The 26,639-nt window shown below is 36.6% G+C and overlaps 1 protein-coding gene and 1 long non-coding RNA gene across 2 annotated transcripts in view; both read left to right on the forward strand.

The window, feature by feature from the left end:
- LOC137187561 (receptor-type tyrosine-protein phosphatase C-like) overlaps positions 1-21,795 on the forward strand; it is a 104,667-nt gene extending 82,872 nt beyond the window's left edge. Inside the window, exons 9-14 of the mRNA XM_067596535.1 lie at positions 3,122-3,270; positions 4,900-5,111; positions 20,307-20,367; positions 20,514-20,625; positions 20,908-20,945; positions 21,271-21,795. Coding sequence (XP_067452636.1) covers positions 3,122-3,270; positions 4,900-5,111; positions 20,307-20,367; positions 20,514-20,625; positions 20,908-20,945; positions 21,271-21,296 — 598 coding nt within the window. The 3' untranslated portion in view covers positions 21,297-21,795. The remainder of the gene's footprint in view (positions 1-3,121; positions 3,271-4,899; positions 5,112-20,306; positions 20,368-20,513; positions 20,626-20,907; positions 20,946-21,270) is intronic.
- On the forward strand, positions 5,424-7,720 carry LOC137188430 (uncharacterized). Its single transcript, XR_010929404.1, has 3 exons — positions 5,424-5,529; positions 5,812-5,849; positions 6,171-7,720. It is a non-coding gene; the product is annotated as an uncharacterized lncRNA (long non-coding RNA).
- Positions 21,796-26,639: the final 4,844 nt, after the last annotated feature.

Below are 26,639 nucleotides of genomic sequence, written 5' to 3' on the forward strand. Positions count from 1 at the left end.
ACATTAATGAGGAAGGTTAGACAAGAAGCAATAACAAATTAAATAGTTTAGCACCATGAGAAGCAAACTGCTACATGAAACATCTTCAGTAATGTAGGAGATGTTATTGTGATATTGTGTCTGTCCTGATTTTTTGTATTCTTGGAATGTAGATGTTGTTTCAACCACCTCACCTGCACGCACTGCCACAAATTTGAACTCATCTACAGTAGTCAGCCCAACCTTCACCTCCTCAACTCCACGCACCACGGCAACTCCTGCCGTGACTTCAGACACGCCTGCAACTGCCAACACATCTTCACTCACCTTGCCAACCCTTCCCTCAAACACTGCAATTCAGACCATTTCAACTACTGCATCTGATGGTAATGTATTTAGCCTCAGTTTACAGTTTTGTTTGCCACATTAGCGTTACATTTGGCATGATATTTTCCTGAAATGGAAGTAAGGCATCATGTCAGGTAAGGCTGTTGCAAAATAGAGTATTTCTGCCAGAATGTGACCTCCATGATCTCCGTCCTCCAGCCAATGTCAATCCTGCAAACACCTCAAATGAGACCACACCCACAACCACTTCCACCAGCAACCAAACAGTCTCTCAGGCACTCGGCAATCAAACTCAGACCTCACCTCCAATCACCCAGTCCACCACCACAGTGACTCCTACCACCGAAGGTTGGAATTTTCTCATTTATATAGGATTGTAATAAGATTGTGTTGTGCATACACTTGCACTGTGGATAAAAGGGTTACAAATACTCTATAAGCTAAAGGCACATACTTTACCTTTAGTGTGCTTTGGGAGTATTTTAAATTACTTGTGTTATTTAACTAATTGTTAATGTTTTTTGTATTTTTTATTCCTTTCTAATTTCTTTTGAATGTGTCCCCCACGCCCTGCACCAGCCCCTCCCCAGTGTGAGTATCACTTTAAAAGATAATCCATCTAATGTTGTTTTAATGTTTGTATTTCTCTCTTACTTTACAATGAATATGTTGAAAGTGGAGTGTACAGAATGATGCTCGGCATACACAGGAACATTTTCAACACCTATATGAACAAGGTTAAAATAAATGGCAGGTGGTTCATCTTACTAACAGGTTTTACTGTGTATTGTTTGTACAGGTTCTTACACTGTTACACCTATCAAGTTTGGCCTCGAGATCAAGTTCATAAACTCTCCCCTTGACACCTACACCATAAATGTTAAAGAAGAAGGCCAAGTCAATGTTCAGCACTTCAATCAAAGCTCACTGTATATCAGACACCTGAAGCCCTGTACTGTCTACGAGCATAATGTGACATTTGACCATGCTGGCACAGAAATACTCTGTGACCACAGTGATAATAAAACTACAGTGAAGACAATGGAAATGAGTGAGTAAAAATAATTCATACTGTTGTATTGTATTTTTCTTTTAACTTTAGAAATGAGTGAAAATGGGAGAGACATTTGTGCATCACTTCTGTATTTCAGCTGAAGGTGACATTAAACCTGGCAGCTGCATCCCTGGATATCTTTGTTACAAGAGTGACTGGAACATCAGCTCTGTGCAAATAAATAATATTGAAGCCGTGCAATGCTCAAGTGACAATAAAACGTTCTGTATCAAACCTGGTTATCATGACATTTGCACAAATTTGACGACAACCTTCACTCAAGAAAAGTGTGTGAACTCCTTTAACCACATCCAACACATCAGTGCTGGTATGTATAATACAGTCTACCTGTATTTTTAAATGCATGTTATGTAGACCTTCTTTCATCATGTTTTACATGTGCTTTTTTCTCTTTTTCAGCTGAATTTTTAAATCCAATTGAAATAAATGTGACTCTTCCCACTGAACTTCCTGCAAAAATAGAAGCAAATTTACCTCCAAAATGCATCGATCTCACCATTGATTACATCTGTTCTGGTAAGTGGTCAGACTGAAAGTAGAGAGACTTTGTTTGTCAGCAACATTATAAATGGATTTACATGGATAAAGATGGTGATTCAAATCTGCATTTCCATTGTTTTGTACTCATAGTGTAAAAGAGATGAAGATGTAAAGTGAAGTAATTTTTGCAGGAGTAGAAAAACATATTTTTCTAATAACTGTAGTGACATAAATTGTGTCTTCTGATATGAGAGGAAGGTGGTGGTGAGGTATTGCTTTGTGAGCTCTGTGAATCAGTTTTGAATAGAATATTGGTTTTTGCTTTGAATGTCTAAATCTAAACTGTTTAAAACTGATCTTAAGTTCTGAGGTACAGATATTAGTTGATTGAGAAATGTTGTCACCCTTCTGTCTCCTCAGATTCTGACAATAAGACCAAGCTGGAGTCTGAGCTGGAGCCTTTCACAGACTACACCTGTACTGGTCAGATCAAGGAAAAAAATGTCACCATAAAAAACACACCTGCTATCCAGTTCAAGATTGACTGTGGTATGTTGTTGCAATGATAGCTTGTAATCTAAGATACTAAAGACCAGATTACTCAGTTCAGTGTTAAAGATGTGTGATGTGTTTCAACAGATCTTAATATAGCAACACAAAGGGACTCAACCAATACCTCCATTGAGTTGAGCTGGACAACAACCAGTCAGAACTGTCCAGAGGTCCCCAAACTTGATGGGCTTTCATACAACTGCAGTTGTCATCCTGTGGGTTCAACATCGGACAAGAAACAAGCAAAGCGTAAGTAACAATTTAAAAATCTTTTTAGATCAATGTACATTTTGGAGTCTTGCAGATTAACTTGCTGGTCAGTTTATATGACAAGTGAGATATACAATGAAGACATTTAAAACTTCCATTGGCCTCAAGTATATCATTTTTTCTTCTGTGCTCACATTTTAGTACATTGAGGGATAATAGGTGTAAATAAGCTGAGATGAAACGACAAGTCACACTTTGGTATAAGTTATTAATAAAAAATAAAATCAATTAAATATGATACAGAAATAACATTGAAATGATGACACATTGATGATTTAGATATCTATTTTCTTGTCAGTTAATGGTAACTCAACAAATGTTTCTTAACTATAGGTTCAGTCTTTTTACATCTCTTTATATGTTCCTGTTGTTATTAAATCGGACACCAAAAGCAGCTAATGAAAACTAAACTGTTACATCTACAGTTAACAAACAGAAACCAGGAGGAGCATGTAATTTTTCTGGACTGAAACCATACACCGATTACACCTGTGAAGTCCAACCCATCTACAACAACAACAGTGTTCCCCAATCAACTAAAGTTACAGAGAAAACTAAGCCTGGAGGTAAGTAAACAGCAAACTGTCTTTGGAAAATATTACAGTCAACACTTAGTTATGGTTATATTTAGTTCAAAAGGGCTAAAAGGCTATTTATTATATAATGTTCATAGTTGAATATTAAGTTAAGATGACCACGAGCCAGTTTTAACCACAGTTTTAACAACAGCACTGAAACTGTGAATATTTGGGGAGAAAACTGACATCACGTACTGAACTACAGCTACATTAAATTATGCTTAATATGGTTTCTAAATTAATCATGTCAATTTTGGACATTAACTCAACACAAAATTTACTATAATGAATTATTTAGTTATTATTTAAGAAAAGGATAGTAATGATAATTATAAATGCAATTTATCTTACTTTTTACCATAAAAATAATGATAATTAGGAATTATGTACTTTATATCATTACTTGTCCTGTCTTATTTTAATTAAATGGTGATAAATATTGATAATCACACAACATCTCATTCCCTGATAGCAATACCAATAATAATAATAATAATACCAATATATAGTATACTGTATATTATATAAGAAAATGTATTTTATACATCACACACACATCCAAACCATTACAATAAACTTCATAACATAGCTCCAATCATAACTGAAATAGGAGCCATGTACAAAACATGTATCATGAATACACAGTAATTATAGACCTCAAATTCCAACAACAAACAACAACAATGGTTATTCTCTGTTTTTTCACAATGTCTCAGTGAGCAGAAATCTACAAGCTTTACTTAGTCCTGAGCTGTTTATAAATGAAGCACAGGTGCTGTGGTGTACAATAGTAATTATAAACTTTTTTGTGTTTAATTATAATCAAATGGTAAATTAAAAAAAAAAAAAACTCAAAGTAAAATATAAAAATCATGCATTTGCCAAATAGTAATAGGTTTCCTTGTATTGTCTTTCAATAGACAATATTTAATTAATTCAATTAATTTAAATTAAGTAATAGATACATTTCAAAATGGAGCCAAAAACTTAACTGAAAGGCTTTTAAAATGTACTTATTATTCCATTTACTTATGTGTTTATGACACTGCACAGGTATTTCTGGATATAATATGTTAAATCTAGGTGATCTAAGTACCACTGAGCCTTACGGTTGTACCAACTACTAACAGGCAACAACATATATTGACTGTCTTTGGTTTCCAATAACCAAGAAAGGATGCAGGCCTTACCATGCTTCCTGCAGCATCGACTCATTGGACTGGGTGTTTGGAGTCGGGCCTGGTGTCCTCCAACTGTGCCCTGAGCTCAGCATTGGCTTCATGGCTAACCCAAAATATGTAAATGATGAGGGCTGTCATTCACCGTACATCTTGGTTTCAACAATAGTTCCTTCCTATCAGCAGCACGCTAACCTTCATGTGTTTATTTCTCCTTCCTCCTCCTCTCTCTGTCTTCTCTACCTTTCCTAACAAAAAGTACAATTTTGAAAGCTGTTTTAAAATAATTTTGCGATACCATTTTAAAATTCAGTTATTAATTAATCATTTAAAGGAAATACTGATGCCCAAGATGCCCAACAATCACTTAAACTGTGAATAAGCATAAAGTGTTGCATCTAAAGGAAAATATGTTGTTGTTTTTTTCACTCTCTTACAGTACCAGACCAGATTTCCAAGTTGTCGCTAAGTGTTCCAGAGCATAATGTGATTAAAGTTACCTGTCCTGTTGTGGAAGATTTCCGTGGGCCGGAGAGGCTATACAATGCAACTCTTCGTTATAATAATGATGTCATTCAGGAGACGGACAAACAAAAGAAATGTAACTTTACATTCAAAGATCTAAGCTACTCTACGACCTACGAAGTGGAGGTTTGTATAATCCTACTTTTCATTTAACAGTGTTGTTCAGTTTATTCCTCATACTTATATGAGTTCCATAATTCCTAAGTTAAAGGGATGCTCTGTCTTTTCAGGTGGTTGCTTTCAACGGATACCTTTTCAGTAAAACCAAGACAGAACGTGTTAGCACTCTCTGTACGTGTGGTCTTAATTAATGTCACAAGTTGCTCAGATAGAACATTTAGACTTACCATACATGTCAATTTCTGCACATTTTAATCTTTGACATAAATGCCATCCCTTAGATATATCTCTGTTATAACCATCATTTTACAGACAACGACAAATTTGTCATTCGTCTTCTGGTCCACATCATCATCATCCTCATATCTGTGGTCGTGTTTTGTGTCGTCTACAAGATCCACATGAAGAAACTCAGAAATTCCCAGTAAGGATAATTTCGCATCTTATCTCCTGCATCAGTGTGACTGTAACGTTGCCTCTGGCCAGTTTTACAGTTGTAATGAGTTTTAATTTCCTGTAGAGGAGAGTTATTGTTGTTCCAGCTGAACTCAGTTCTTTAATCAAATTGATAAAGACAGAGGTGAAAAATGAAATATATGGTTTACCCATCCTGTATGTAGCAACATGAATATGCACTATATACAGCAGGATACAAAATTATATGCATTTCTCTGAAGCCAAACTTCATTATATATTTTCTCCACAGGGATGTGAATGAAGATGTGATGCTTGAGTCAACAGGCAGTGAGTAAACTTTAGTTGTCCTGTTCTTCCTACATTAGTCTTAGAGTAGGTAGCAAACAGCAATTACTTTCAGCAGCTGCAAATGACTGATGTTTTTTTAGCTGTTAGGTTATGGTTAGGTTAGGTTAGGTCACTTGTTAATGGTAGGAAGATCATCAGGAATTCTGTATTGTGTACAGTATTACAATAGCTTTTAATATAACTTGTAGTTTTAAAGTCACTTAGACAAAACCTTTTTATGTAGTAAGTATGAAGTGCACTGCAGTTTGAGTACCCACACTAAGTTGCAGTATTTCCTGTTTTTCTTCTTTTCTGTTGTAGTTTATGCTAATGCACCTGAATCTTAATGACATCACTGAGAAGATCGTTGATGAACGCAGGCCTGACAGAGCAGCCTACCAAACCATCATTTACTCTTACTGAGTTCTTCAGTAAGTTCAATAGTCGTCATTTTAACCTATGAACAATGGCACTCAGTGTGCTTAGAATTGATACTGGCTTGCTTAACTCTGCTCTATTTGCTTAAACTGATTGTGTTTTTGTTAAATTTGTCTTTTTTAAATTATACAGATATTTTTTATTGTTTTAATGTGCGTTTTGCAACAACTGGAACAGTCCTATTCTCATTGACATTTTAATCCCATCAAATTTGGACAAGCTAAGACTAATAAAATCATGTAACATGAAGCATTAAATCCTGACCACACTTAAAGGCATCTTCGATCATTAATGTCTTGTAACAGCTTCAATGTGCTATGCTAAAGTCAAAACTGGATCAAGCATTTGCTATTAACATTACCAGTGTTTGACTGGCAGAATACGCAAGTATTATAAAATCACACTTTTAAATCTACCTGTATAGCATGGCTTTTACATTATTTTAACTTGTACTTTATTTTCTGCTTTATTTCTGTTGTGATCATGTTGCCTGTTAATATTTCAATGAAGAGTTTTACACATGCTAATCAACGCCACCTAAAGAAAAGTAAAGTAAAAGCAGCAGCATGTAGATTTCACCTCCAGACAATTATTGTTACAGGTGGAGTTTGCAGGTGTATGTTGTGGTTTATGTTATGTCTTTTTTTTTTAACCATGTTTTGTATGTGTGAGCTGTAACATTTTATGTTTGTATGACCCTTATGAACCAATATAATATAAATTGATGAAAATGGACCATGGTATCACACCAGCTTCTGCTGGATACTAAATGATGAAAAATAATTTAGCTTTTATCATTTGTTTCACATCTATAACCTGGGCTCAATGTGCAGTCTTCTCATGCACTTGACCACCAGACAAGTGAGGCCAAGTTTTAATTGTCTGGAGGAATACTGATTTGTTCAGAGTTTACTATTATAACAATAAACAATAAATATGTAGGTTTTCCCCCCAATGACACCCAAGAACACTGTTTATTCTTTTTAGTCATTGGTATCCCCATAATTAACAGTTACGCAGTCATTTGTTTAATGGTGCAGTCAGGCAGTCCTTATTGGCTTGTAAAGTAAGGAAATGTCAGATGACAGTATCATATTTATGAGGTATTTGTGTTCAGATGGACATCTCTGTATGTTAACGAGTGTTCTTGTTATTAGTCTGGATTATGTTCTTGGTAAAAAAAAAAAAAAAAAAAAAAGAATGAACTGGTAGTTTACAGGTTAAGATGCATGCTAGATAACTGCCACATCTGTGGTTTGATTCTGGCAGCAGATTGATGCGTGTCACCTCCCCATCTCCCCCCCCCCCATTCCATGTTTGCTCTCGACTGTTGCTATAATAAAGGCTTAAAAATGCCCTCTAAAATATTTAAAAAGAGAAATGTGTGACAAAAAAATGGAAGTTATATACTTACCATTAACCTGTACCAAACATTCCACTTTTACTGAAATTCAAGTAGTGTTAAACTTGTTTAACACTACTATTTACAACTTTGCAAAGAGGCACAAACACAGCCTGGCTTACGAAAGTGGCTTCTTCTCTACAAAAGACACAACTGGTCTGAAGCTGCAGGTCTGAAACTGCTACGATGTCTGTTGTGTGTTTCTTGTGCCTCACACAAATGTTACCATGTGTGTGTTCTTTTGTATTAAAGTATTTCTTGGCAAAGCAAGTGATGCCCTGTAGGATACGTGTACAATAAAAACACGTTGTGTCTCAGATTTGTTTGAATAATTGGATGGGATGTGCAAATTACCCATTAAAAGCAGGTAAGAGCTCCAAGCACATGTCAAAAAGAAATTTGAAAGCTTTATTGTATTTAGTTAGCATACAAGGCAAATGGTGATTTTACATGAAATGTTCAGAACAACCAAACTGCCAATACAATAAATAAAAATATAAATAAATATTAATTGCCTATAGTGCCTACTAATTTCACTTTTAGGAAAACCCCTGGACTCTTCAATAACAACTTCAGAGGGCCTTTGGAAAAGTAAACTGAAAGAAATAGACACAGTAGGTCAGTAGTTATCAAAGTGGGGTCCAAGAACCCCCAGGGGTCCTTGAGAGGGTTGCAGGGGGTCCCCGGCAAAAATGGGAATCATTTATTTTCAAAATAATTCCATCCATAAGTAACATAATGACAGAATATATGACTATTTTGGTCATGGGTTTCATACACTTTCTGTAATAAAACATCTAAAAGCAAAAATCTAATCAGATGGGGGTCTGTGGTCTAATTTGTGTCAGTTTAGGGGTTCAGGGGGACATTGTGAAAGAGGTCAATGTAAACGAATCTTTCAATTCAGTACAAAAGCATCACTTGCTTTAGTTATATATTCTTGAAAGTACATTTGAAACTTCAGAGGTTATTTGCCCCTAAACACTGGAGGATCTATTTTTGGTATTTCGCTGTTAAATACTACCAATTTCTTGAGGGACAAAAATAAATTACCTAAAAAAAATATTTAATAGTAATAGCTCCAAGTGAAGTCCTACGGTCGAGTTCTTGCTTCAGTTTGTTTTGTAGTTGTGCTGGAACCCACCTGGGAGCATGGACGACTGGCTGTACATATTTTAGTTGTATCTTGTACGTGAATGGTAAGACCATGGATGTCTTAAGAGAACTGAATACAGCGTTGGAGGCGGCGCCCCGTTCTTTCCTATGAAAGTTGTTACAGTTTTTTCCGCATTGCTTCTCCATCTGTGGGGCCCATACAGCAAGCGGACCAGTGACTTTCGCCGGCTGAGCCAGCTACTTCTGGTTTAGCCCTCCAGTTAACTTGAATGGGGACAAAACAATTCATTCATGTGGCTCTTATAGACTTTCAAAATGTTATCAGACTGAATAGATCAAATTCTGATAGTGAGACAAGTCATTTCGCAGGGGTTGTGACGGTCAAAAAAAATTATCCGTTCATTTACAGACAACTCTATCACAATGTAAGTCTATGGGAAAAAGTCTTTTTGGGCCCAATAGCATCACGTGACGTTATTGCACAGTTTGGCCACTATGTCAAATTGGCTTCACGTCCCGGCGCTGGATAAGACACCAAACCCTTTGAAGATGCCTGGATACTGATCCACTACTGACTCTACACTGTTCTATGCATTGGCATTGATGCGGTACACCCTCTTGACTTGGCCTAAATTTTCACAACTTTGTCATGTAGCAGTGAGTCATCTCCCTCTGGAACTACTACAAACATGAGATAGTGTTCTTTTCCTTTTACTCTCACTTTGTGTCTGCGTATGCCTATGGTGTTGATGAGCCGTCCATTGCAGAATTTGAGCAGAACAGAATTTGGATGAATGCGTGGCTTTACCTTCATGGCTCTGATGTTGAGCTAATTTGTCAAATTGGCCTTTGCTCCTGTGTCCAGCTTGAGAAGAAGGACAGCTCCATTTATATACAATGGAACTGTCCACTTGTCCTGCTCAACTCTGTTCACACTTGTCTTCCTGTGCTACCATGCCCATGAAGAATAAATCACAGAGAGCAGTTTCTACCACGGTATACACATGTTCACCTCGGCTTTGTTTCCCCTTGGACAAGCATTGCTTTGCGTACTGATTCTGTCCTTTACAGTTGTTGCAGACTTTGCCGTAGGCTGGGCATTATTTTGGTGCCTCAGAAACACCGAGCGGCAAACACTTGGGCTAACATACTTTACTACTTACTTTAGTGAAATTATGCCAACACGGCCTGTGTCGTTATCAAGTAATATTAAACTTACTGAAATATTGCGACTATAGTCTGACTCATTGCAATTCTCAGAGCTGGGGAGAGCAGCAGGTAAGCCAACTGTCAATCAACACCCACATAACAGACATCAACGCTAGTGTACATCTTCAAATCTTATTAATGGCACAATAATTTCCAAAAGGACCACCAGCACACTTATTAAAGGGCCAGAATTTAGCGTTTGAAACCATTAAGACGCGTTGAGAAAAATGATTGACTTAGTATTACAAAAGAGAAGTTGATGCTTTTTGAATGGGAACCGGCTAGACCAGCAGAAGTCTCAAGTGCACATACTCTATGGACTTTTTGGCTTCATGTGCCACTTAGCAACTTTCATAGGACTGAGTGGGTGCCATCTAGTCTGGAGTCCAGTGCTCATAATACATCCATGATCTTGAGAGGCACCTGCCTGCAGCAACATGGTAGATGACAATCACAATGGTCAACCATGGTGATCAACCATATGCAGGAAGTCATATGACAACATGTTACCGTGGTCAGCAATAAAGCTCAAAATAAAGTAAAGCTCAGGGCACAGCATAAACGTTATCGAGAGACTGTGTAATATGTTTGCTGTCATATAAGAGAAATAAAGTCTCTGCTCCTAAAATGTGTCAACCGCTCTCCTGCTATTCTTCATTGCAGAGTTCGTCTGGACTATTACAAAGCTAGTTACCAGCTACGAGCAAGGCTAGGCAGGTTTGGAGCTGCATATCTGGAAAGGTCAAAGTTCATGTTTGTTAAAAGTTGTAACATAAGTTAATGAAGAAAGTGTCAAAATCTGAATACAAGTTGATTTGTGACCTAATGATGCATGGAAAAATGCGCGATTTAATTCCTTGTGTTTTTTGGGTGACAATCAGAGTCCTGGAGGGCTGTGAGGGTTTCAGCAGGTTCTCTGCAGAAAAGGCCATACAATTGGGTATCAGGCCGTATTAAAATCTATACTTAAAAGACTTATAAATGAAATGATATGTGGACCTGAGTGACTTTTCAAAAATCTTCGGAATGAAATGGAACACCAATTGTAAGCTTAAGTTGCCTAATATCAGTGGGAGCAAATCATTGCTGTCAGGTTTCAAAATCTGATGGGAAGACTTAAACCAGAGGTGTGGAGGCTGTTATAGCAGCAGATTAATGTCCATGGTATCACAATCATTGGTCACTATCACATGTGGAGAAAATGTTTAGTTGTCTACGTACTTTTGGTCAGGCAGTGTATTCAGAGCTTCTGCCTGGTAAACAGGAGTACTGTTACTTTAAAAGGAGTAATAAGCAATAAATCTTTTTAGGAGTTATACTGTAGGTCTATATGTTCTTGTATGGTCATTGAAATTATTGAAAATTTGACTTAATATAATGTTAATCCTAAGTAAATCCTAAAAAACATTTAGTTTTAACATTAAAAATAAATAGAAAAAATGACAAGGATGCAGAAGAAGTACCCCTGGCTTTGTTTGTTCTGGTATTGAAAAGGCAACTTTGCTGTGAGAATTAACTTCCCACAGTTGTAAAGTGAATAATTTTTTTAAATAAATGTGGGAAGATTGTAGTGTCATCTTGAAAGTGGAAATGTTGTCACATGACTTCCTTTATATAGATGACCATTGTGGTTGTGTGCGTGTTGCTCAACCAGGTGCTCTTGATGATCTGGGTCCCCCACTCAAACATACATTCACACACTGTAAGTCCTGGATATGGCAGGTCCCTGTAGTATCAAGATCCTGCTCCTCTGTGCTGGGATCATTGGTGTGGCTGACTGTAAGTAACCTTATTTATTATTTCAAATAAAATATAAGGTGCTGAAAGATAGGATAGATAAAGTAGTATTAGTAACAGAACACATGCCTTTTGTATTCCTCTAAGGTGTTGTAAAAGTGTCTCTAAAATTATTCATACACATTAATGCTTTTTATTTAAGTGCATTTTCTTGTTCTCCCAAATCCACAATGGGAACATATTTGTTCAACAGAGTATCTGTTTTATCATTACATATTTACAATATATAAAGCATATTTATTTTGGTGTTTAGCATTGGATTTCTCTCACTTTGTAAGGAATGCAATTGATGTAGACCTTGGTAACTGTTGAAGACTCACCAGCCTTTAATAAATGCACTGACCCATTAAATCAGAAGTCATGAGCCTGGACATTAGCCTACACTTAGACTTGAACTTTAAATCCCACATAAAGAAGGTGACCAAAGGAGCTTTCTTTCATTTAAGAGATATTGTAAAGGAATGGCTGTTCCTATCTCAACAAGATGCCAAAAAACTTGTTCATGGGTTTATTTCAAGTAGATTAGACTACTGTAATGCTCTTTTGACCGGTCCTCCAAAACAATCCATTGATAAACTTCAATTAAATCAGAACTCTGCTGCCGGGCTTTTAACTAGAACAAGAAAGAGAGAACATATCACCCCAGTTTATGCTAACCTGCGCTAGTTCCCAGTGTCTTTTAGGATTGATTTTAAAGTTCTTTTACTTGTTTACAAGGCTCTTAATGGTTTGGGACCGGCCTACGTTACTAATTCTTTGTCGTTTTATAATCCTTCAAGGCTTCTTAGATTCTCTGCTGCCGTTTTTAAAAAAATACAAACAATCACACAAATAAGAAAATCCACAGCTCACCTTTTTTTTTTAACTTTGCACCAAAACTATGTAATTCCCTGCCAAAGGATAAATAAATCAAGGTTAAATCAACAGACATCAGACTAGAGCTGCAAAAGTAGCTGGGTTTATGACCATGACTGAAGTCATCTAATTAAGTTGTCAGTCTTACTTTTTATGCCCAAACAGGTTTAATAAAACATAACAAATGCAATAATAATTTATACTTTTCTCTTTTGTAATTCCAGGTTAACAATGTTACTTCATATATTACATTCAATTGTTTTCGTGATGTTTATAATTCTACATTCTCATTACTCAATTAATCTGCTCACTTTTTGCTTTGGCGTTGCTTCATTGTCACAGCAACGCCAAAGCCAGTATGTACCGCAAAATGTCCCCTGTGATCGTACATACGCACATAATGTTCCTGCACATTATGTTTAGTTATATTGCTTCATTCTGTATTCATTCCAATGGAAAAAATAGAAAAAAACCTACGGTATGCTTGTTTCTTTGGTGCGAACCTTATCCTCTGCCCTGTACCTCATACACCTCCACTGATATCACTGCAAAGCTACAGCAAGTTTAGATGGAAATGGATGTTTTAATAAAACAAACCCTGTTTGTGATGTGTTTATATTTATGTTATTCTGTATAGTAGTCGTATACACCCCTTCATTACAAGTGTGTAAATATCTTTCTCTTTTGTTATTCTAGGTCAAGATTCATCAGGTGAGTGACTGCAACTAAATTCTCTTAATATATATCATTCAGTTGTAATTCTAATGTTTATAATGTCTTGTTCTACCCTCAGCTGTGCTTTACAATGTGCCATACCTTCACCTCAGCCTCCTTTTACCTCAAGCTCACTTTTCACTGTCTCATGTCTTCATGTTCATAGTAGCACCAAAGCTATGAGGGGCCATTAGGGACATTATTCAGAATTTCCATGCATATACATGTACTTTTCCTCTCATATACACATATGAAACCAAAATCATTCACATAGTATACTAAAAACAACATACATATACAAGTGAAATGCTTTTACATACACAACTGAAACACTCTCACATAAACAACTGAAAAATTATACGCTTACATACACGACTGAAACGCTCTCATGAAAACTGTTGAAAAGCTTTCACACATACTAGTAAATGTGCTAACCACACACGCATACAAGTGAAATGCTTTACATACACAACAGAAACACTCTCACACAAACAACTGAAAAATTACACGCTTACATACACAACTGAAAAGCTCTCATAAAAACCATTGAAAAGCTTTCACAAATACTAGTAAAATGTGCTCAAATGCACAACTGAAAATGTTTCTTTCACATACACATATGAAACCAAATAAATTCACATACTATACTGAAAACCTCAAAGACATACAAGTAAAATGTTACGTTTTGAATACAGGACTTTCACTTGAATAAAGTTGTCACACATGTTTTCCCATGACACATAATGTCACAAACTGAACTGGCTGACAGTAAAGTAATCCTTGCTTAACATGATGCTGATGTGTATGTGAGAGGAAAAGTACATGTATATGCATGGTAATTCTGAATAATGTCCCTATCTGCCCCTCATACAAAGCCAGCATCTTGTCCAAAACTATGTGAAATGAACACAGCCTTCAAATGGACATTATGTACCCTTTGCACAAAAAGTGGATACCCAAGTTCTGGGAAACCGTCATAGTTGCCAAAATTAAGGAAGGTTTAACACCAAAAAAACAACAAACCCCCCCCCAAAACACATCTAACCTCACCAGCTACACACAAATAAACTGTAGGAGGAAAACATTACTACATGATAAACAGGTCAAAACTATGTTGAATTATTGGCATATACACTAGCGTGTGCATATATATATATATATATATATATATATATATATATATATATATATATATATATATATATATACACACACACACACACATATATATATATATACACACACACACACATATATATATATATATATATATATATATATATGTGTGTGTGTGTGTGTGTGTGTGTGTGTGTGTGTGTGTGTGTGTGTGTGTGTATGTATATATACACACACACACACACACACACACACACACACACACATATATATACATATATACATATACCATGATATATATATCAGTCAAACTGGTGTCCATCTCACAATACTTATTAGGGGAGGGGACAGATGCTACTATAGATTACAGCAAAAGCAGAAGTTCAACCAGGAGAGACCACCAGTCTTAAATATATTTATGATGCTAAATAATTTAGCCAAAAATCCAGAATAACCTTTAATACTCAAAGTGAAATGGCAGGAAATTATTAACTTCCACCTGCTCCTTTTCAGACATGTAGTATTTTTTGGTTTGTTTACTGAGAGTTTGTTGCTCATATTAAACTCTATTGGTCATTATTGTTTGTTTTTTGTTTTTATTTGGGTTTGTTTTTATTTGTGTTTCGAAATACATTTATGAAATGGGTGTTCAGTCTATGGAGAAATAATATGTGTGTGTAAGAAGTTCTGGGCTGAATTGGCCATCTTGGTTGAACTTCTGCCTAATTATTTTACTATGCAAATAGAAACTGCATTACAGGGTAGGTCCAAAGGTTTTTTTCTTCTACAACTAATACAAAACTAAGTGCTAGTTCCACTATTCTAGCTTCATAGTCCTACTTAACTCTATCTTACCTCATCTGCTCCTCAGGGCTACTGTTTGTTTGTTTTTTTTATCATTTCTTACCTTTTTAATTTTAAGACAAATGTGCAGTTGACATTAATGAGGAAGGTTAGACAAGAAGCAATAACAAATTAAATAGTTTAGCACCATGAGAAGCAAACTGCTACATGAAACATCTTCAGTGATGTAGGAGATGTTATTGTGATATTATGTCTGTCCTGATTTTTCGTATTCTTGGAATGTAGATGTTGTTACAACCCTCTCACCTGCACACACTACCATAAATTTGAACTCATCTCCAGTAGTCAGCCCAACTTTAAACTCCTCAACTCCACGCACCAAGGCAATTCCTGCCGTGAGTTCAGACACGCCTGCAGCTGCCAACACACCTTCACTCACCTTGTCAACTCTTCCCTCAAACACTTCAATTCAGACCATTCCAACTAATGCATCTGATGGTACTGTATTTAGCCTCAGTTTACAGTTTTGTTTGCTACATTAGCGTTGCATTTGGCATGATATTTTCCTGAAATGGAAGTAAGGCATCATGTTAGGTAAGGCTGTTGCAAAATACAGTATACTGCCAGAATGTGACCTCCATGATCTCCATCCTCCAGCCAATGTCAATCCTGCAATCACCTCAAATGAGACCACACCCACAATCACTTCCACCAGCAACCAAACAGTCTCTCAGGCACCCGGCAATCAAACTCAGACCTCACCTCCAATCACCCAGTCCAACACCACAGTGACTCCTACCACCGAAAGTTGGAATTTTCTCATTTATATAGGATTGTAATAAGATTGTGTTGTACATACACTCGCACTGTGGATAAAAGGGTTACAAATACTCTATAAGCTAAAGGCACATACTTTACCTTTAGTGTGCTTTGGGAGTATTTTAAATTACTTGTGTTATTTAACTAATTGTTAATGTTTTTTGTATTTTTTATTCCTTTCTAATTTCATTTGAATGTGTCCTCCACGCCCTGCACCAGCCCCTCCCCAGTGTGAGTATCACTTTAAAAGATAATCCATCTAATGTTGTTTTAATGTTTGCATTTCTCTCTTACTTTACAATGAATATGTTGAAAGTGGAGTGTACAGAATGATGCTCGACATACACAGGAACATTTTCAACACCTGTATGACCAAGGTTAAAATAAATGTCAGGTGGTTCATCTTACTAACAGGTTTTACTGTGTATTGTTTGTACAGGTTCTTACACTGTTACACCTATCAAGTTTGGCTTCCAGATCAACTTCATAAACTCTTCCCTTGGCAACTACACCGTAAATGTTAAAGAAAAAGGCCGAAATGAGACTGGCGTGAAAACTGTTCAGATCTCCGATCCAAAAGTACCACATAATATCAGACACCTGAAGCCCTGTACTGACTACGAGCATAATGTGACATTTGACCACGCTGGCAAAGAAATACTCTGTAACCACAGTGATAATAAAGTTCCAGTGACGACAATGGAAATGAGTGAGTAAAAATAATTCATACTGTTGCATTGTATTTTTCTTTTAACTTCAGAAATGAGTGAAAATGGGAGAGACATTTGTGCATCACTTCTGTATTTCAGCTGAAGGTGACATTAAACTTGACAACTGCATCCCTGGATATCTTTGTTACAAGAGTGACTGGAACATCAGCTCTGTGCAAATGACAGCAAATAATATTGAAGCCGAACGATGCCCAAGTGACAATAAAACGTTCTGTATCAGACTGGATGAGAATGACATTTGCACAAATTTGACTACAACCTTCACTCAAGAAAAGTGTGTGAACTTTAGTCTCACTCAACACATCAGTGCTGGTATGTATAATACAGTCTACCTGTATTTTTAAATGCATGTCATGTAGACCTCCTTTCATCATGTTTTATATGTGCTTTTTTCTCTTTTTCAGCTGAATTTTTAAATCCAAGTGAAATAAATCTGACTCCTCCCACTGAACTTCCTGCAAAAATAGAAGCAAATTTACCTCCAAAATGCACTGATCTCACCATTGATTACATCTGTTCTGGTAAGTGGTCAGACTGAAAGTAGAGAGACTTTGTTTGTCAGCAACATTATAAATGGATTTACATGGATACAGATGGTGATTCAAATCTGCATTTCCATTGTTTTGTACTCATAGTGTAAAAGAGATGAAGATGTAAAGTGGAATAATTTTTGCAGGGGTAGAAAAACATATTTTTCTAATAACTGTAGTGACATAAATTGTGTCTTCTGATATGAGAGGAAGGTGTTGGTGAGATATTGCTTTGTGAGCTCTGTGAATCAGTTTTGAATAGAATATTGGTTTTTGCTTTGAATGTCTAAATCTAAACTGTTTAAAACTGATCTTAAATTCTGAGATACAGATATTAGTTGATTGAGAAATGTTGTCACCCTTCTGTCTCCTCAGATTCTGACAATAAGACCATGAATGAGTCTAAGCTGGAGCCTTTCACAGACTACACCTGTACTGGTCAGATCAAGGAAAACAATGTCACCATAAAAAACACATCAGCTATCCAGTTCAGGATTGACTGTGGTATGTTGTTGCAATGATAGCTTGTAATCTAAGATACTAAAGACCAGATTACTCAGTTCAGTGTTAAAGATGTGTGATGTGTTTCAACAGATCTTAATATAATAACACAAAGGGACTCAACCAATACCTCCATTGAGTTGAGCTGGACAACAACCAGTCAGAAATGTCAAGAGGTCCCCGAACTTGATGGGCTTTCATACAACTGCAGTTGTCATCCTGTGGGTTCAACATCGGACGAGGAACGTGCAAAACGTAAGTAAAATTTTAAAAACCTTTTCCATTTTAGATCAATGTACATTTTGGAGTCTTGCAGATTAACTTGCTGGTCAGTTTATATGACAAGTGAGATATACAATGAAGACATTTAAAACTTCCATTGGCCTCAAGTATATCATTTTTCCTTCTGTGCTCACATTTTAGCACGTTGAGGGATAATAGGTGTAAATAAGCTGAGATGAAACGACAAGTCACACTTTGGTACAAGTTATTAATGAAAAATAAAATCAATTAAATATGATACAGAAATAATATTGAGATGAAAGAGTTTAATTACCTTTTTTCCATAGAACAACATGATGAGAAACTGTGATTACAGCTAAAATTGATACACCTCATATGATTTGCTGGTTATTTATTTGAAATAGTTTTTAGAAAGTGTGATATTAGTTGATTCTCTGTCTGTCAGCCATGTAGTACATAGTGTATACAAAAGTGTTACCTTGCAGGACCAGTCAGCGATCTACAGTCGCAGTGACACATTGATGATTTAGATATCTATATTCTTGTCAGTTAATGGTAACTCAACAAATATTTCTTAACTATAGGTTCAGTCTTTTTACATCTCTTTATATGTTCCTGTTGTTATTAAATCGGACACCAAAAGCAGCTAATGAAAACTAAACTGTTACATCTACAGTTAACAAACAGCGACCTGGAGGAGCATGTCATTTTTCTGGACTGAAACCATACACCGATTACACCTGTGAAGTCCAACCCACCTACAACAATAAGAAGGTTGCCAAACCAACTGAAGTTAAAGAGAAAACTGAGCCTGGAGGTAAGTAAACAGCAAACTGTCTTTGGGAAATATTACAGTCAACACTTATATAAAGTTATATTTAGTTCAAAAGGGCTAAAAAGGCTATTTATTATGTAATGTTCATAGTTGAATATTAAGTTAAGATGACCACGAGCCAGTAAAAGTAACAGTTTTAACAACAGCACTGAAACTGTGAATATTTGGGGAGAAAACTGACGTATTGACACGTATTGAACTACAGCTACATTAAATTATGCTTAATATGGTTTCTAAATGAATCATGTCAATTTTGAGCATTGACTCAACACAAGATTTACTGTAATGAATTATTTAGTTATTATTTATGAAAAGGATAGTAATCATAATTATAAATGCAATTTATCTTACTTTTTATCATAATAATAATGATAATTAGGAATTATGTACTTTATATCATTACTTGTCCCGTCTTATTTTAATTAAATGGGGATAAATATTGATAATCAAACAACATCTCATTCCCTGATAGCAATACCAATAATATTAATGATACCAATATATAGTATACTGTATATTATATAAGAAAATGTATTTTATACATCACACACACATCCAAACCTTCCTCTTCCTCTCTCCATCTTCTCTACTTTTCCTCCGTTTTTGGCCTCTGCCCTCTGACAGGCTCGTATTAAGACTCACCTTCTTCACATTCGACAACCAGTCAGTAGGATAAATGACACCCTGTGATCGTGACAGTCTGACAACCCCACTGAGTTTCAGGCACTCTGATTAGCCAGACTCCTAACACAGCTCCGGCCAACACATAACAGCTGTGTGGGATAAATGGAATAACAAAAAGTAAAATTTTGAAAGCTGTTTTAAAATAATTTTGCAACTCCATTTCAAAATTCAGTCATTAATTAATCGTTTAAAGGAAATACTGATGCCCAAGATAATCAACACAGTAACACTAATGAGCTTAATCAGTGTTAAAACTGCTGGTATTTTAAACTCAACAATCACTTAAACTGTGAATAAGCATAAAGTGTTGCATCTAAAGGAAAATATGTTGTTTTTTCACTCTCTTACAGTACCAGACGATATTTTCACGTTGTTGCTAAGTGTTCCAGAGCATAATGTGATTAAAGTTACCTGTCCTCATGTGAACAATTTCCGTGGACCTGAGAAGCTATACAATGCAACTCTTAGGTATGATGATGTCATTCAGAAGACAAAGTTACAAGACAAATGTGAATTTACATTTGAAGATCTAAGCTACTCTACGACCTACGACGTGGAGGTTTGTATAATCCTACTTTTCATTTAACAGTGTTGTTCAGTTTATTCCTAATACTTATATGAGTTCCATAATTCCTAAGTTAAAGGGACGTTCTGTCTTTTCAGGTGGTTGCTTTCAACGGATACCTTTACAGTAAAACCAAGACAGCGCATGTTGACACTCTCTGTACGTGTGGTCTTAATTAATGCCATAAATTGCTCAGATAAAACATTTCATTCAGACTAACCATACATGTCAATTTCTGCACATTTTAATCTTTGACATAAATGCCATCCCTTAGATATATTTCTGTTATAACCATCATTTTACAGACAACGACAAATTTGTCATTCGTCTTCTGGTCCACATCATCATCATCCTCATATCTGTGGCCGTGTTTTGTGTCGTCTACAAGATCCACATGAAGAAGTGCAGAAATTCCCAGTAAGGATAATATCGCATCTTATCTCCTGCATCAGTGTGACTGTAACGTTGCCTCTGGCCAGTTTTACAGTTGTAATGAGTTTTAATTTCCTGTAGAGGAGAGTTATTGTTGTTCCAGCTGAACTCAGTTCTTTAATCAAATTGATAAAGACAGAGGTGAAAAATGAAATATATGGTTTACCCATCCTGTATGTAGCAACATGAATATGCACTATATACAGCAGGATACAAAATTATATGCATTTCTCTGAAGCCAAACTTCATTATATATTTTCTCCACAGGGATGTGAATGAAGATGTGATGCTTGAGTCAACAGGCAGTGAGTAAACTTTAGTTGTCCTGTTCTTCCTACATTAGTCTTAGAGTAGGTAGCAAACAGCAATTACTTTCAGCAGCTGCAAATGACTGATGATTTTTTTAGCTGTTAGGTTATGGTTAGGTTTGGTTAGGTCACTTGTTAATGGTAGGAAGATCATCAGGAATTCTGTATTGTGTACAGTATTACAATAGCTTTTAATATAACTTGTAGTTTTAAAGTCACTTAGACAAAACCTTTTTATGTAGTAAGTCTGAAGTGCACTGCAGTTTGACGAGTACCCACACTAAGTTGCAGTATTTCCTGTTTTTCTTCTTTTCTGTTGTAGTTTATGCTAATGCACCTGAATCTTAATGACATCATTAAGAAGATCGTTGATGAACACAGGCCTGACGGAGCAGCCTACCAAACCATCATTTACTCTTACTGAGTTCTTCAGTAAGTCCAATAGTCGGCATTTTAACCTGTGAACAATGGCACTCAGTGCGCTTAGAATTGATAATGGCTTGCTTAACTCTGCTCTATTTGCTTAAACTGATTGTGTTTTTGTTAAATTTGTCTTTGTTGAATTAGACAGATATTTTTTTATTGTTTTAATGTGCGTTTTGCAACAACTGGAACAGCCCTATTCTCATTGACATTTTAATCCCATCAAGTTTGGACAGACTAAGACTAATAAAATCATGTAACATGAAGCATTAGATCCTGACCACACTTAAAGGCATATTTGATCATTAATGTCTTGTAACAGCTTCAATGTGCTATGCTAAAGTCAAAACTGGATCAAGCATTTGCTATTAACATTACCAGTGTTCAACTGGCAGAATACACAAGTATTATAAAATCAAACTTTTAAATCTACCTGTATAGCATGGCTTTTACATTATTTTAACTTGTCCTTTATTTTCTGTTTTATTTCTGTTGTAATCATGTTGCCTGTTATTATTTCAAAAAAGAGTTTTACACATGCTAATCAATGCCAACTAAAGAAAAGTAAAGTAAAAGCAGCAGCATGTAGATTTCACCTCCAGACAATTATTGTTACAGGTGGAGTTGGCAGGTGTATGTTGTGGTTTATGTTATGTCTTTTTTTTAAACCATGTTTTTTATGTGTGAGCTATAACATTTTATGTTTGTATGACCCTTATGAACCAATATAATATAAATTGATGAAAATGGACCATGGTATCACACTAGCCTCTGCTGGATACTAAATGATGAAAAATAATTTAGCTTGTAACTGTAAAACAAAATTTTATCATTTGTTTCACATCTATAATCTGGGCTCAATGTGCAGTCTTCTCATGCACTTGACCACCAGACAAGTGAGGCCAAGTTTTAACTGTCTGGAGGAATACTGATTTGTTCAGAGTTTACTATTATAACAATAAATATGTAGGTTTTCCCCCCAATGACACCCAAGAACACTGTTTATTCTTTATAGTCATTGGTATCCCCATAATTAACAGTTACACAGTCATTTGTTTAATGGTGCAGTCAGGCAGTCCTTATTGGCTTGTAAAGTAAGGAAATATCAGATGACAATATCATATTTATGAGGTATTTGTGTTCAGATGGACATCTCTGTATGTCAACAAGTGTTCTTGTTATTAGTCTGGATTAGGTTCTTGGTAAAAAAAAAAAAAAGTGAAAGTGAACTGGTAGTTTACAGGTTAAGATGCATGCTAGATAACCGCAACATCTGTGGTTTGATTCTGGCAGCAGATTGATGCGTGTCACCTCCCCATCTCTCCCCCCCTCATTCCCTGTCTGCTCTCGACTGTTGCTATAATAAAGGCTTAAAAATGTCCTCTAAAATATTTAAAAAGAGAAATGTGTGACAAAAAAATGGAAGTTATATACTTACCATTAACCTGTACCAAACATTCCACTTTTGCTGAAATTCAAGTAGTGTTAAACTCATTTAACACTGGTATTTACAACTTTGCAAAGAGGCACAAACACAGCCTGGCTTTCGAAAGTGGCTTGTTCTTTACAAAAGACACAACTGGTCTGAAGCTGCAGGTCTGAAACTGCTACGATGTCTGTTGTGTGTTTCTTGTGCCTCACACAAATGTTACCACGTGTGTGTTCTTTTGTATTAAAGTATTTCTTGGCAAAGCAAGTGATGCCCTGTAGGATATGTGTCCAATAAAAACACATCGTGTCTCAGATTTGTTTGAATAATTGGATGGGATGTGCAAATTACCCATTAAAAGCAGGTAAGAGCTCCAAGCACATGTCAAAAAGAAATTTGAAAGCTTTATTGCATTTAGTTAGCATACAAGGCAAATGGTGATTTTACATGAAATGTTCAGAACAACCAAACTGCCAATACAATAAATACCAATTGCCTATAGTGCCTACTAATTTCACTTTTAGGAAAACCCCTGGACTCTTCAATAACAACTTCAGAGGGCCTTTGGAAAAGTAAACTGAAAGAAATAGACACAGTAGGTCAGTAGTTATCAAAGTGGGGTCCAAGAACCCCCAGGGGTCCTTGAGAGGGTTGCAGGGGGTCCCCGGCAAAAATGGGAATCATTTATTTTCAAAATAATTCCATCCATAAGTAACATAATGACAGAATATATGACTATTTTGGTCATGGGTTTCATACACTTTCTGTAATAAAACATCTAAAAGCAAAAATCTAATCAGATGGGGGTCTGTGGTCTAATTTGTGTCAGTTTAGGGGTTCAGGGGGACATTGTGAAAGAGGTCAATGTAAACGTATCTTTCAATTCAGTACAAAAGCATCACTTGCTTTAGTTATATATTCTTGAAAGTACATTTGAAACTTCAGAGGTTATTTGCCCCTAAACACTGGAGAATCTATTTTTGGTATTTTGCTGTTAAATACTACCAATTTCTTGAGGGACAAAAATAAAGTACCTAAAAAAGTATTAAATTGTAATAGCTCCAAGTGAAGTCCTATGGTCGAGTTCTTGCTTCAGTTTGTTTTGTAGTGGTGCTGGAACCCACCTGGAGCATGGACGACTGGCTGTACATCATATTTTAGTTGTATCTTGTATGTGAATGGTAAGACCATGGATGTCTTAAGAGAACTGGATGCGGCGTTGGAGGCGGCGCCCCGTTCTTTCTTTTGAAAGTTGCTACAACTTTTTCCGCATTGCTTCTGCATCTGTGGGGCCCATACAGCAAGCGGACCAGTGACTTTCGCCGGCTGAGCCAGCTACTTCCGGTTTAGCCCTCCAGTTAACTTGAATGGGGATAAAACAATTCATTCGTGTGGCTCTTATAGACTTTCGAAATGTTATCGGACTGAACGGATCAAATTCTGATAGTGAGACAAGTCATTTCGCAGGGGTTGTGACGCTCAAAAAAAATTATCCGCTCATTTACAGACAACTCTATCACAATGTAAGTCTATGGGAAAAAGTCTTTTTGGGCCCAATAGCATCACGTGACGTTATTACACAGTTTGGCCACTATGTCAAATTGGCTTCCCGGCACTGGGTAAGACACCAAACCCTTTGAAGATGCCTGGATACTGATCCACTACTGACTCTACGCTGTTCTATGCATTGGCATTGATGCGGTACACCCTCTTGACTTGGCCTAAATTTTCACAACTTTGTCATGTAGCAGTGAGTCATGTCCCTCTGGAACTACTACAAACATGAGATCGTGTTCTTTTCCTTTAACTCTCACTTTGTGTCTGCATATGCCTTTGGTGTTGATGAGCCGTCCATTGCAGAATTTGAGCAGAACAGAATTTGGATGAATGCGTGGCTTTACCTTCATGGCTCTGGTGTTGAGCTAATTTGTCAAATTGGCCTTTGCTCCTGTGTCCAGCTTGAGAAGAAGGAAAGCTCCATTTATATACAATGGAACTGTCCACTTGTCCTGCTCAACTCTGTTCACACGTGACTTCCTGTGCTACCATGCCCAGGAAGAATAAATCACAGAGAGCAGTTTCTACCACGGTGTACACATGTTCACCTCAGCTTTGTTTCCCCTTGGACAAGCATTGCTTTGCATACTGATTCTGTCCTTTACAGTTGTTGCAGACTTTGCTGTAGGCTGGGCATTATTTTGGTGCCTCAGAAACACCGAGCGGCGAACACTTGGGCTAACATACTTTACTACTTACTTTCGTGAAATTATGCCAACACAGCCTGTGTCGTTATCAAGTAATATTAAACTTACTGAAATATTGCAACTATAGTCTGACTCATTGCAATTCTCAGAGCTGGGGAGAGCAGCAGGTAAGCCAACTGTCAATCAACACCCACATAACAGACATCAAAGCTAGTGTACGTCTTCAAATCTTATTAATGGCACAATAATTTCCAAAAGGACCACCAGCACACTTATTAAGGGGCCAGAATTTAGCGATTGAGACCATTAAGACGCGTTGAGAAAAATGATTGACTTAGTATTACAAAAGAGAAGTTGATGCTTTTTGAATGGGAACCGGCTAGACCAGCAGAAGTCTCAAGTGCACATGCTCTATGGACTTTTTGGCTTCATGTGCCACCTAGCAACTTTTATAGGACTGAGTGGGTGCCATCTTGTCTGGAGTCCAGTGCTCATAATACATCCATGATCTTGAGAGGCACCTGCCTGCAGCAACATGGTGGTTGACAATCACAATGGTCAACCATGGTGATCAACCGTATGCAGGAAGTCATATGACAACATGTTACCGTGGTCAGCAATAAAGGTCAAAATAAAGTCAAGCTCAGGGCACAGCATAAACGTTATTGAGAGACTGTGTAATATGTTTGCTGTCATATAAGAGAATTAAAGTCTCTGTTACTGCAACATGACAATGGCTCTCCTGCTATTCTTCATCTCAGAGTTGGTCCAGACTATTACAAAGTTAGTTACCACCTACAAGCCAGGCTAATGTGACGGAAATGGGCCTAGAACCACTGGTTTCCTCACTATGGTTTGGAGCCGTGTATCTGGAAAGGTCAAAGTTCATGTTCGTTAAAAGTTGTAACATAAGTTAATGACGGACGTGTCAAAATCTGAATACAAGTTGATTTGTGACCTAATAATGCATGGAAAAAGTGTGTGATTTAATTCCTTGTGTTTTTCAGGTGACAATCAGAGTCCTGGAGGGCTGTGAGGGCTTCAGCAGGTTCTCTGCTGAAAAGACCATACAATTGGGCATCAGAGCATATTAAATATCTGTAATTAAAGGACTTGTTGAAATGATATGTGAACATGAGAGAATTTTTAAAAATCTTTGGGATGAAATGGGACACCAATTGTGAGCTGGGCTTATCGCCAAACGTCATCGGGAGCAAATCATTGCTGCCAGGTTTCAAACTGATGGGAAGACTTAAACCAGAGGTGTGGACGTCGCTATAACAGCAGATTAATGCCAATGGTATCACAATAATTGGTCATATGTAGAGAAAATGTTTAGTTGTCCACATTTTGGTCAGGTCGGGTATTTAGAGCTTCTGCCTGGTAAACAGGAAAACTGTTAAAAAGGAGTAATGATGATGATGTGATGTGGCGAAATGTATTAATGAATGTAAAGAAAATTACATGCTCTAACAAGTCATATGAGACCCAATACAAGATAATCTACAGACTACATGTAACCCCAGCGATTTGTTGTAAATATGCTCCCCATTATGTTTGAAATGTAAAAATAGCTTTGGTACATATAGTCATCTTATGTGGTTGTGTCCTAAAATTGCAATTTTTTGGCTCTCA

Source organism: Thunnus thynnus, chromosome 8, assembly GCF_963924715.1.
Source record: "Thunnus thynnus chromosome 8, fThuThy2.1, whole genome shotgun sequence".
Taxonomy (NCBI): domain Eukaryota; kingdom Metazoa; phylum Chordata; class Actinopteri; order Scombriformes; family Scombridae; genus Thunnus; species Thunnus thynnus.